This window comes from Sipha flava, unplaced genomic scaffold (genome assembly GCF_003268045.1).
Source record: "Sipha flava isolate LNK unplaced genomic scaffold, YSA_version1 171_pilon_pilon, whole genome shotgun sequence".
NCBI lineage: Eukaryota > Metazoa > Arthropoda > Insecta > Hemiptera > Aphididae > Sipha > Sipha flava.
In genome coordinates, this window is record NW_020271925.1 from 1116509 (window position 1) to 1129396 (window position 12888).

The 12888-nt window shown below is 30.0% G+C and overlaps 1 protein-coding gene across 1 annotated transcript in view; it reads left to right on the forward strand.

Annotated features, from left to right (window-relative positions):
* LOC112679988 (leucine-rich repeat-containing protein 23-like) overlaps positions 1-12576 on the forward strand; it is a 31854-nt gene extending 19278 nt beyond the window's left edge. The window contains exons 6-8 of the mRNA XM_025549949.1: positions 6421-6587; positions 6654-6790; positions 12084-12576. Coding sequence (XP_025405734.1) covers positions 6421-6587; positions 6654-6790; positions 12084-12351 — 572 coding nt within the window. The 3' untranslated portion in view covers positions 12352-12576. The remainder of the gene's footprint in view (positions 1-6420; positions 6588-6653; positions 6791-12083) is intronic.
* Positions 12577-12888: the final 312 nt, after the last annotated feature.

Genomic DNA, 12888 nt, shown 5'->3' on the forward strand with positions numbered 1-12888 from the left:
TCCAAGTGTGTCACCATTTTTTTTGTTGATATTTTTAATACTTCGTTCTTCTTAGTATAAGAACTATTACGACGGAATAAAATAGACAGGTAATGAGTACAAACAGTGGTGTATTTTCGAAGGAGAGATCCTTGAATTCCCTCCCAGTAAAAAAAAGTTCAAAAGTCATAAATGACTTGCTGCGGAAGTTCAGAAAAGAGAACATTAATTTATAACATGTGTTCTTAAACAATTCTTTATCAGTATTTGTAATAATAATAAAATAGTTTAATTATTAATTCATACATTATATGTATTTTTTGTAATATTAAAAAAATCACTTATTTTTTAAACCCTTCCTGCAAAAAATTTGAAAAATACCACTTTATATAGGTACGTACTTAACACATATTTATGTTGACCACAGTGAATACAGAATAAAGGTAGTAAAATGTGCTCTAAATACTGACGAAACGTGCGTTGAAATATGGTATTAATGATCAACATTTTTTAATTACTAGTTTTATCTTATTATTTCGATAAAATACTGGTCTGTAGAGGTAGCGCTGGTTAATTTAGCTAGGCTGCCATTTCGAATCAAGTATAATCGCGCTAGAGCACATATACAGCAATGGGAAAAATATGACGGAAGATGAGGGATAAACTATTATTATTCCACGTTATGGTGTTTGTAAAAGTACACGCGTTCGGAGGTAACACGTGGTTAGCCCTTTAAGAAACGTCTCAGCGTTCTGTTACCGTCCAGGTGTGTAACGCGAATCTCATTTGAATTCGTAAAATATTTTGATGGCAAAGAACTGTTTTAATAGGAAAAGCTCGAGGTCAACAAACCGACGTGCCCGGGTGGGAAATGTTTGCGCGAAGTATTCGGATCGTTTTAGTTAATGCACACTACAGCGGAGTTGAAATCTTGGGGGCGCTACATTATGAAGAAACACATCCCTCAACATTACACATAAGCAATATTTATATTATACTATTATTATATTCACAAGACGGCCAAAAGAAGAAAAAAATGCATTTTATTTTTGTATTAGAGTATTTTTTACATTAAAATGTATAGTGTCATACATGTTTTCGTATCGACGTGAGCGAATGTGTTCAGTATTTCATTTGGATCAACGTCAATGGACATGCATAGATATTTTTAATTTACGACGATATGGAACGTGGAGGACGTGCTCTTAATCAAGTCGGGGGTGCTCAAGTACCCCTCAGCACCCCCGCAGTTTATCCACTGATGCGTAGTGTTTCGGCCCAGTACCCGCGTGTTCGTGTCCACGGTCATAAGTTATTTGAATACGCAAATGCACTATCGAATCGTTCGAAAAACGGTTTCCGCCCACGCGGACGCAACCACCGGATATCGCTGCAATCATTCACGTCACTCGATCAAAAAACCGGCGCTTTCGATGATATCAATTCAACCGTCCAACCGTTTGAAATCGTTTTTCAACAATTGTTATTTAACCAGTCGATGACCATTGTCGAAAACGTGTTCTCATCAAATTGAACGCAAACGTTCACGCGAGCGACACCGGTTTCCGATCGATAGGGGATAATGGCGTGTCTGAACAACTTAAGATCGATGGTGCAATATTCTTATCGATTTCGGTTTATTTTTTTATTTTCGTGTTTCGACGGATAGTGCGGCGCACTGGTTCTCGAAAACGTATAGCCAAACTTTTATAGCAGATGTTACAGAAATGTTCCATTAGCCCATGAAAGTTTTATTTTTATTTATTTAACACTGGAATGTTAACACCTATAACTGATTTTTTCCCACTGTACTATTGAAGTATAATAATTTTTAATAATTCTTACCTACTAACCGTTGACAACGTGTACATCAATATTATAAAACCACGGTACAGGTAGTAATACTTGACCTATCATATTGTTGATATCACACGTTTTTTGGTATGAACGAAAGGGGCTTGAACATTCCACCTGAAATATCAGAAAAAAATATAAAAAAATGATCTGACCTACAAATGTAATAGTTATTTCAATATTTCTCATGGGACTTGCAAATATATAAATATATTATTTGATGAGTAATAAAGCATGATATCTGTCAACATTTAGAATTTTTCGAATCATATCGCCCCCGAAATTTTTTCCTACGCTCACTTCTGCATATTCTACACATTATATCATGAGGTCTATATCGACACTTGAAGATTACCGTGGCTTGCAATAGGCTACATCTATACGGTAGTATGGTTCACGTCACGACAAAGCCATAGCAAGGGGGTAGCGAAGATATTCCTTGTGCACCGGGTACTGTTCCCTGAGAGGGTGGAAAAATAGAAAATTTTGATTTTGAAAATGTTTATTTACAAATGTTTCAACGTAATTTCAAAGCAATTGTTGAAAATAATATCTAATAATTACAATATTATTAAACTAAAAACACATAAGGGTGCGTTTTAAGGTTTCGCTCCCATTGCAATATATTTAATTGCCACTGATCTGCGTCATGGTGCCAAATGTAGGTATTATTTGTTGTGATCAACTAAGAACGTTGTTTTTGTTTAATGTTTTTTCATGAAATGAAATAAAATAAAATTCCAATTGTTTCATGTATTAAATGGAGACACCTACAAATCGATGTACCTACCTTTATAAATAATAATCTAAAGTAAAGATTCAGGTGTTGGCGTAGCTTACTCAGTAAAATCCGTAAACAAGCCTGTGCGGTCGAGACTTACCGGTATCCGATGAGGCCGGTCATACGGTGTTCATGGCTTTCCATTTTATCGACCGTACATGAGGGTAATCTAACTCGTAAGTTATCGAAATATATACAATTTGTCAGGACCTAGAAGATCGGTGGTCCGCAGTCTTCACAGGTTTCCGTTTCCGTTTTTTTTTTCCTTTTTTCTTTTTCTCTGCGTCGTTGACAAGTTTCACTGCAATTACTCGTTATACGGCCATGGACTCGGCTATATCGGATAAAGGCGTATTTCGATATTAATTGACCACGTATTCACTCCGTTCGAATTACTCCCCAGGGAACTTTAAAGATTGTAATGATACTGCTACATATAAACTATTAAAAATTGTACAACATTTGTCAAAAAATCACAAGTCAACTATGACGATACAGCCGAATTATAGTTTTATCACGATAACAATATCTGCATTTCATATACATCATATTTTATGGATACTGGTGACTAAAATAATTTAATCAGGTCTCGCGTTTTTGTTGGACGCATTAACCTTTTACCACCACACATTTAATCCGTTTTAGGAATACATTTCAATTGATTAGCATAATATTTTTTAAATACGTACACAAGTTGGTTTTAAAAAAATCTCTTAACGTGATTCAATTCTACTCGCGAATGTTCATGCAATACAACCAATAATTATTTTTCTTCTTCTCCTTCGTCTTCACTTTTCTCCCAACAATTTGTGATCGGCCACCCTTGTTTTAGACTTTCACTCGTCTCGATTTTCTACATCCCCTATACACATACCATCAGTCTTCATATCATTCTCAATCGTATCCAACCATCTATCTTTTGGTCTTCCTCTTTCTCTTTTCTCTTCAACGTTCATTTTCATAACCATTATTACTGCTGTTGTTTCCCTTCAACTCAAAATATGCCTAAACCATCTCAGTCAATTTTCTTTAATCTTTTTCCCTATCGATGCTAGACCAATACTACCTCTCACATATTCATTATTTACTCTATCTCGTCACTCCACCCATTTATCAAAGCATTTTCATTTCCGCAACACTTATACTCTGTTATATTTTCCTGCCAATCACCCAAAACTCTGAACCATATAGCACTACTATAACATACTACTATGGCATACTACAATACTACAAATAATAATATTATGAATCGGATAATCGTATTACAACACAATAATCTAGCAAAAATGTTTTATGAAAACATATTCTTGTCCCCCTGAACATGACGAAATTATATATGATTTTTAAAGCAGTAAGTGTATAGACATTGTATTCAGATTATTTTTTACATATTTAACCGGACGACTCATTTGTATGATTTAAATTTAACGTTTATGTATACAAACTATATTAAAACAAATGCTTAGTAATAATTTTGCACTTAAACAATAACATAGTTGTATAATTGATAACATACGAACATAATTAATAAATTAAGGTTTGCAATGACATTACGAGTATCACTACTGTATATTTAATTTTTAAATATTATTAACTATTGTTACAGTTTCTTTTTATTCAAATTAAAATTAGTTTTTTAGAAGACCCCTAAATAAATAGATATTTTAATTAACATAAAATGTAAGTACATTTTCAACTTAAATGGCAATTGTTATTTTAATTATTCATTAATAAAAATAAATAATTTATTAATAATTAATAAATAAAAATTGAGCACACTAGGAAAAATGAGATATTATATGAATTAAATTATATTATATTTATACTTTTATCATTATTTCCGAATCATTTTATTGACTATGATTAAAATAATTATAATCTCATAGTATTATATAATGATAATAAATTATTAAAAATCATTTTTTATTACTGATTGAGATAATATAGAAATTATTATTAATAAAGCATAATCACTAAAGACCGGATTTATATGTATATATGATACATATGATATATTTATATGTTATAGAAATTATTAATCAATATAGCAAACAATGGATGGATAATACAAAAAATTATAGTTGCAATTATTTGAGCTACGATGATTTTTTAATACTAAAAAAACAACACAAACATATATATATACATACAGTAGAAACCGTTTATAATGATACTGGTTGTAGTGACATATCGGGTGTAATAAACTTAGATTGAAGGTCTCGAAAAAAACTCCTATAATGTATACATTTTTATCGGCTATGATGTTTGTATTATGATTATATGTTATAACGGTTATTTTTAATTATATTGCAAAATTATTTTGTCTATAATGATTTTACTGAATTAACTACAATAATTAACTAACCAATAATGTTAACAAATTATTTGGCTTTGAATAACATTAGTTCAAAAAACAAATTTTTAAAATCTAGAAAAAAATAAAGTATGATTTTTAAACAAACAAAGATAATAGATTTTTCTTATGCATCGTTGTGAATTTTATGCTAAAATAACAGTTAAGTTATTAAAAAAAAATGTATTATTTTTATTTTTTTCCGATATATAGTATTAATGATTTTATTGAATAAATATGTATGACACATTAACTATTAGGTTCTTATAAACGTATAAACGAGTTTTTAAATGGTTTTATTCATTTTGATTATTATAATCGATTATTAGGAACTAATTTTTACAAGTCCTTTGAATGTCAAATTAAATGGTTTTAATGATATGAGTAAATTTCTTCAGGCTATTATTATTTTGGTTATCCTTTGTTATGTCACCTGTATTACACTATCACATAGTTTCCACCCGATATTGTATAACTAAAATATTGCACCGAAATAATAATCCGGGATTAGTTAAAAGTAAATATTTGAATTTTGATAAGAAAAATATCTAGCATGTTACAAACATTAAAACTAAGTATAGTGCATAAAAAATATTGTTTGAGTAACCGTACGTAAAGTTAACGAATTGTTATTAAAAGTTTATAAAGTTTAAATTGTAAAGGGCTGAATGTCGGATTATGAGAATTGCATAATTATTGTGTAATTTTTATATGTCTGTGTGTGTGTGTGTGTGTGTATAGGTGGATATCTTATTTTATTTCATAATATAATTTAATTACTATCTGTACGGTAATTACCAAAATCATGGATAGTTTTAAAATCCTCGTGTATCGAATGATTATAAATATTTTTATTTTTCATACTGCCGTTAGAATTTACATTCGAATGGATTAATCGACATTATATCGAAAACACCGAAATTATTTTAATTTAATTTATTATACGTCCGTAATATTTTTTTTAATCATTATTGGTGCGTGTATTCTGGAGAAATATTTATTCGGGTAATGTTTTCCCTACAATGGTAAACGCTCATAAATTATATAAGCATATACTTTAAAAAAAAAAAAACTGCGTGTTTACATCACTCTAACAGTGACGATCATAAATTAGCACTTCAATGCTGTGATATAATTATATAGCTGCGAACTCATAAATCCACCTCGATCGTTGTCTGTTAATGGACGCGTGTTCAATGTTTTACAATTCAATTGTGTATTAATGGAATTACTACAGTTTTCAACCAATAAATCTCCAAAGGTATTGTTGAAAAAAATAAAAAAATCTATTACTACTATGATATGTATGTTTTATTGGTGCTTCGGTGGAATATTATAATGCAATATACAATTATTTGAAAATATCAATATTAACTGATATCATTATTTGAATATTGCAAATGTCTTACGATACGTAATATGTTCGTATTGCATCTTAAACTTTAACCCGTAGACAACGTGATATCGCATCTGATCCAAAACCCGGACGAAAACTTCGATGGTGAATACTGCAGCGAAATTGATTGTCCAAACCTATCCACGTTGGCGTTGTCCAGAAACGCCTTGGAGACCATCGAACAATTCATGTTTGTATCTATCAAATTGCGTGTATTGTACTTGGTAATTCGATATAAAACTTATAATATACTAGGGTACTAATGAAACAAAACTTTGTAATCATGCTAGAGTTACAACAAGATTGACAAACTAAAAGGATTAGAACATTTATCGAATTTGTCTCATTTACACTTGCGTGGCAACCAGATATCGAGCTTGGATGGTTTCACTGATAATTTGAAACATTTATCTTACTTAAATCTGAGGTAAGATTGCGTACAGCAAGCGTACTCAAAAAATAACATATTAGCACAGCATCGATGATGATTCATCTGGTGTAAACACACACATTCAATAATCAAGAAAGGGGAATAGTTACCTTTTACAAAAGTATTGAGTTTAAACATTAATTAAATTATGTTAGGGCGAAAACATGTTCGACTATTTTTTTTCTTTTTTATTTAATTCGGGAAGTTCTATTGTCTTTTGGAGTAGTCAATAACTTTCATTATGTACAATACTTAATAAATTGGGTATTTACTCGAATCACACTTAAAATGTCCTGATAATTTTTGCCAGTTGTAAAATATATATATTTATTTATTTATTAAAATTAGCAGAAATTAGCAGGAAATTTGAAAAATATAAATAATTAAATTAATATTAATTAATATTTATTTTAAATATAAAATCAATATTCAATTAATATTTGAAGTAGATATTTTTTACAAAATACAGTTATACAATTTGCGATAAAAATTCAATAAATTAAATCATATACCTATCATTTTTTTTTTTTTTTAATATCTAAGGTATATTTTTATATTATTAAACTACCTACACAGGTACAAATAGTAAAAATTAATCAGTTCTTTTAATACATTTTTGAATATTATGTGTTGGGAACAGATTGAACTGGTAAAATAAAGCCTTTGCGCGTCCGCGCAAACCAATTAGCGCATACCCATAAATGCTTTAATAATTCTGTCGAGATATCGCGCCGTTCCTCCGCCAACCGGTTTTTCACGGGAAATGGTCGACAATTATCAGCGTCATCACCTGTCTTCGAGGGCAGTGCGTTTTCTGATGGCTATCGGTTGTTGTTTTGCAGTCGTCCGTCGCGACACACATACAGCCTAGATATATCCGGCCGGCATTGCGTCTGTCAACGGCCTTCTACGCCACTCGCGTTTGATGATTCCCGTGTGTTTTTTTTTCGTTTGTGAACCCGGCCTTTGCGCTTCCGACACGCCAACCGGTATCGGTGTGTTTTCCGCCACTCGATCCCCGGGTTTCACATGCGCAAGGGTGTCGACCACGTGTCCGCCTGTGTTTTCCGACTATCGCCGTCCGGTGTATATTCTTGTTTGTTTACGTTTCGGCCGCGGTTATTCTGTCGCCACCGCCATACTGTAACTTGCCGTCCGGTCAGTTCCAAACTTCAACGTTCACCATCAACAGCGTCATTCCATCTGTTCCAGGAGGGTCAAGCTCACGTTCGTATTTTCTTCCTTTTATTATTATTACCTAGTTATTTGATCGTATTAGTTATTTATTATTCAATATGTGTTAATATACGTCAAATAGTTTAACTTTATTTAGTTTATAGTGTTATTGGTCACACCATGTTACATACATGTATATATCTCATCCTCATTCCTTATACAGAACACTGTCTTGTTATTTTTCCTATATTTTCTTCCAGCTAAAATCAACAGCTAAAATCATTATACTTAACTAATTATATGATTTATTTACAATTATAAAATTATAAAGTACCGATGTTGTTTCTGTAATCTCCTTTACTTCCATTTACATCTGGTACAGGTAACGTTACATTTTTAACAATTGAAACGATTAGATATATAAAAATACTAGGTATCTATTTTCATTCTTTTTTCTTGATGATGTAATTAATTTATAGCTAGGTTTTTATTATTTTTATTTTACCCTGGACAATCGTAATTTATCTTGGATTTTATCATCGCTCAATAATAATATCTTCACTAATGTTTTTTGTTAATTCATCATTAATCAACGCCAATGAATAAATTGCTTGGTATAAATCATTTTTATACTTCAATGTATTTAGTAAATTCTTAGATAAGAATTAGAAATAATTAATTAGTTATCGAATTCAGGTTGTGCTTTTCAGCCGAATACAATGCCTTGAATTGAGGTTGTTTAATACCAGAGTGATGCCAACTATAATATTTTTGATGGCAAAATAATTGAAAAAATCGAATTTATTCCATTTATTGGATTCATTATTAGCCATCCATTCTACCCTTAAAATATTTTACACATATATATTTACTCCTTCAAGGCTTCCTTGAATCTGATAGGTAGTGGTGAGATTTACTAAGTTCAATTTTAAATTGCTGACACATTTTTTAATTCATCAATTATACAATTGGCGAACTCCGGTCGTCATCTGACTGAAGAATTGAAGGTGTACCAAGAGTACAAAATATATATATATATATATATATATATAAATTAAATTATATGGTACTTCAGCTATAGTTTTCATTTTTAAGAGTACGCAACGTTAATAACTTTGATAAATGGTTCTGGTAATTTAATATAAATCTGTACCATCCATTATTGCAAGACTGCATATCGATTAAATCAACTTGTCCACGTACATTGACTTCATTAAATATCATAGGTTCAACAACAAATCTTTTTTTTTTTTTTTTTTTTAATATATTTTTATTTAAACACGTTACACAATAATTGTTTATAAATAATTGAATAAAAGAACGAGATATATCAACGTAATTATTTCTTAAATTATAAATCATTTTATGATTTCATCATGGCCTGTTTCTTTATGAGACTTCATAAATATCGTATGTTTCATCATTATGCGCATAGTATTTCTTTTCATTATTTTCAGAACTATCTAATGGAAAAATTAATTTATTAACTTCACTAGCTTTCATTATGTCGTAGCGATTCAAACATCTGTGGTTTAATGAAATCTTATTTTTTTGATATTTAGCTTCAAGTATATCATTTAGTATTTTTTTTGAAAATATAAGGACTTTATCGATTTTGTTTTATTTTAATAACCTGACAAGCTAATAGAATTTATACAATTTTATTTTAACAGTATGATACATAATATGTAGTTTTATAATAATAAAATATTTTTAAATATCATTTATATGCTTTATGACTGTGGTTAAAATTACATTAATATAATATGTTTTTACATTTTATGATTTGCACCATGAAACTATAAATATCGCGGCGAATTATATAATTGTGTATTGTACCAAACTATCTACTTTGTACAGCAAAATTGTGCAGTACGCAATATGTAAAAAAATCTTTGTACGCAATGTGAAACGTATAATTCTGGACTTTGTATGTAATACACACATACACACATATATGTTACCGGCAATATGGATAATCCGGTATTTTAACAAATGCCTAGGTATTATATAAAATTCCAAAAATCACTCGTTAATATACACAATACGAGCTTTGCCTAGGTATTATGTATAATGCCAAACGTAGAGTAGGCAATATGATGAAAACAAACAAAATTGGACATGGCCTATTACTAACGACTTTACTTATCGTTTATCATAAATGTGTGTGTTTGATTTAATGCAATAAAGATTAATATTCTTTTACTACTATAATAATAATTCTGAGATACAATATTGAACGTACTAATAATTTTATTACTATATCGTCATGTTTCTCGTCATTTTCGTCTCTCGTTATGGTGTTGCAACTATGCATACGAGTTATATGAAGTTAAATTTTTAAAACAAACTACAAATTTTTTTTAAAAAATTGACTAATATTACTAGGCCTAATTGGCCAAGGATTTTTAAAATGTGTTTGTAAGTCCAAGTATCAAAATAAAAAGTGTATGTGCCTTACAAATAACAATTAATTTAATAATTTTGTGCACTTCAAAATGTCACTTTTCTACAACATGTTATAATAAATAAATAGTAGTTCAAGTAAAATATTTATATAATAGTAATAATATAATAATAGATAAAAATTAAATCTTGTCTGTAATATGAGTAATAATTAGGATTCTTCAATGATATCGATATCGCGAACTTTTTTTCTCAAACTTAGATATCGATAATCGTAATATATCGTACGATATATCGATAATTGAAATATATCGGGTGTTCTGGGTTAAAAATAGCAATACTAGTTACTATCTAGTACCAATAAAAAGGTACCTATTACCTAACCTTTTTCTGTAGCACCTACCACATAATTCTGTATACCTACTACCTAGTCAAATGAGTATTGAGTATTTTTTGAGTAATTTTATTATGATAGTCATAGATATCGGAATATCGATTTCGATATATCGATACCTAAATTTTTTTTTCGATATCGCACAATTCAAAATAATATTGATATTCAAAAATATATCGTTGAAGAAGCCTAGTAATAATATATAATAATTATAAGAATATTAATGTAATATAACATAGAATAAAATTTTTTGTACTTTGCCTAAAAAAAAAAAAATTGGCATTTTGCTTAATGCCTAGGTATTTTATAAAATATTAAAAAATAAAATATTGAAAATCATACGTTTTATTTACATTGCCTAAAATGAGTCGGCAATTTGCATTTCCTTTAGACCGTGATGCGACTCATGGTGAGCTAATAATTATTGTTTAATATAAGACGGAATAAGACGAGTGTCTATAGTTAATAAAAATAATTGCTCTTTACTAACTGTTATAATTTAATTTTTACCTTTTAAAAAAAATGTATAATTTAATTAATTATCTATGTTCATTTTAATCTAACATATCTTTTTTTTTTTTAAATATAAGAATTAATTAACACTAAAAATAATAATCATAATATCAATCATATTATACTTATTATTCCTTTGGGTGTTGTAATTTTTAATAAATTTAAATAAATAATGTAAGAGACTCAGGGTTTTATGCAATGTTTTTATCTAACATCTATTGTTGGAGCTGTTCAGAATATAAAGATGCTTTTCGATAACATAAATATAAATTGTATTGTATTATATTATTTTATTTTAGTTCGATATATTTATAACAGAAGTAAACTTTAGTCTTAAAAATATATAAAAATAATTTCAAAGCTCACTGAAACATAAGTATTGTGATTAGTGTAAAGTAAACTGACCGTTCCAAATAACAATTAAAAATAAAATAAACGACATAAATAAATGTTTTGCTCTTTTATGAGAAAATAATCCATCTCGGTTTTTCATCATTAGTTTTCCAAAGTCCCTCACTGGTTCAGAAGTTAAATAAATAATTAAATATTTCATTTCGCGTCGAATTTCAGTATTTATTTTTAATTAAATTGAAATTCATCAATATTGACAAATGTTAGCCCTAATTATATGGGTGATATATTAAGTAGTGGTATCTATTATCTTAAAATTTTTTCTTCCGCCCGTATGGTAATTATTCAAGACTAATAATCGTTTTTAAACAGTTATTATAAATATATACAGATTTGTTTGTCTTTCCTACGGATAGAAAATTATTATTTTTTCTCCTTCGGTTGTTGCAGAGAGAATCTTTTGCACGATACGGACGAACTAACCAAGTTAGTGTGTCTGAAGTCGCTGAAAACGTTGGTGGTGTCGCACAACAGTTTCAGGAAGAATCCTCGGAGTATCGCCAAGAAAGTGTTGAAGTTGTTGCCGTGGCTGGAGCGGATCGACAAGGGAACGGTGAGCACTGTTCAGTCGGATAATGGCGTCAAAGGATCTCAAGTATACAGCGATAGCGGTGAATCGGGACAGGACGAAGATGAAGGATCGTACGAGGAAAAATAATACAAAGGGAACAAAATACACTTTGAAGCGAACTTTTTTCTCCTCTCTTATCGATTAAAACACAGCGTAGAATACGTATACGGCTAATACCACTACTACTACAAGACTCTTTATTTCTATCCCTTTCACTCTTTATATAAATGTGCTTTTGTTTTTGCTATTGCACACGTGGGAGTGTGTGATGTATGTGTATGTGTGTGTGTGTGTGTGTGTGTGTGTGTGTGTGTGTGTGTGTGTGTGTATGTGTGTGTGTGTCTGTGTGTGTAATGACGGCCAAACAAAAGTTTTAATTCCGTGCGTTCTGTCCGTGTAATAAAACTATAATATAATGTACCTTTTCCATCGTCAGTCGGCAGTCGTTATGATAAAGCGAACGCGAGCCACTGGTCGGACTTGCCGGTTTAATATAGTTGGCGATGAAATTAGTGTTTGAGTAGAACCGCTACAACTAAATCATCATCATTATCATTGTTACTATTGCTAAGTATTATCATTAATATATTGATACATATTTACATGCTCCTAGATATATATCTT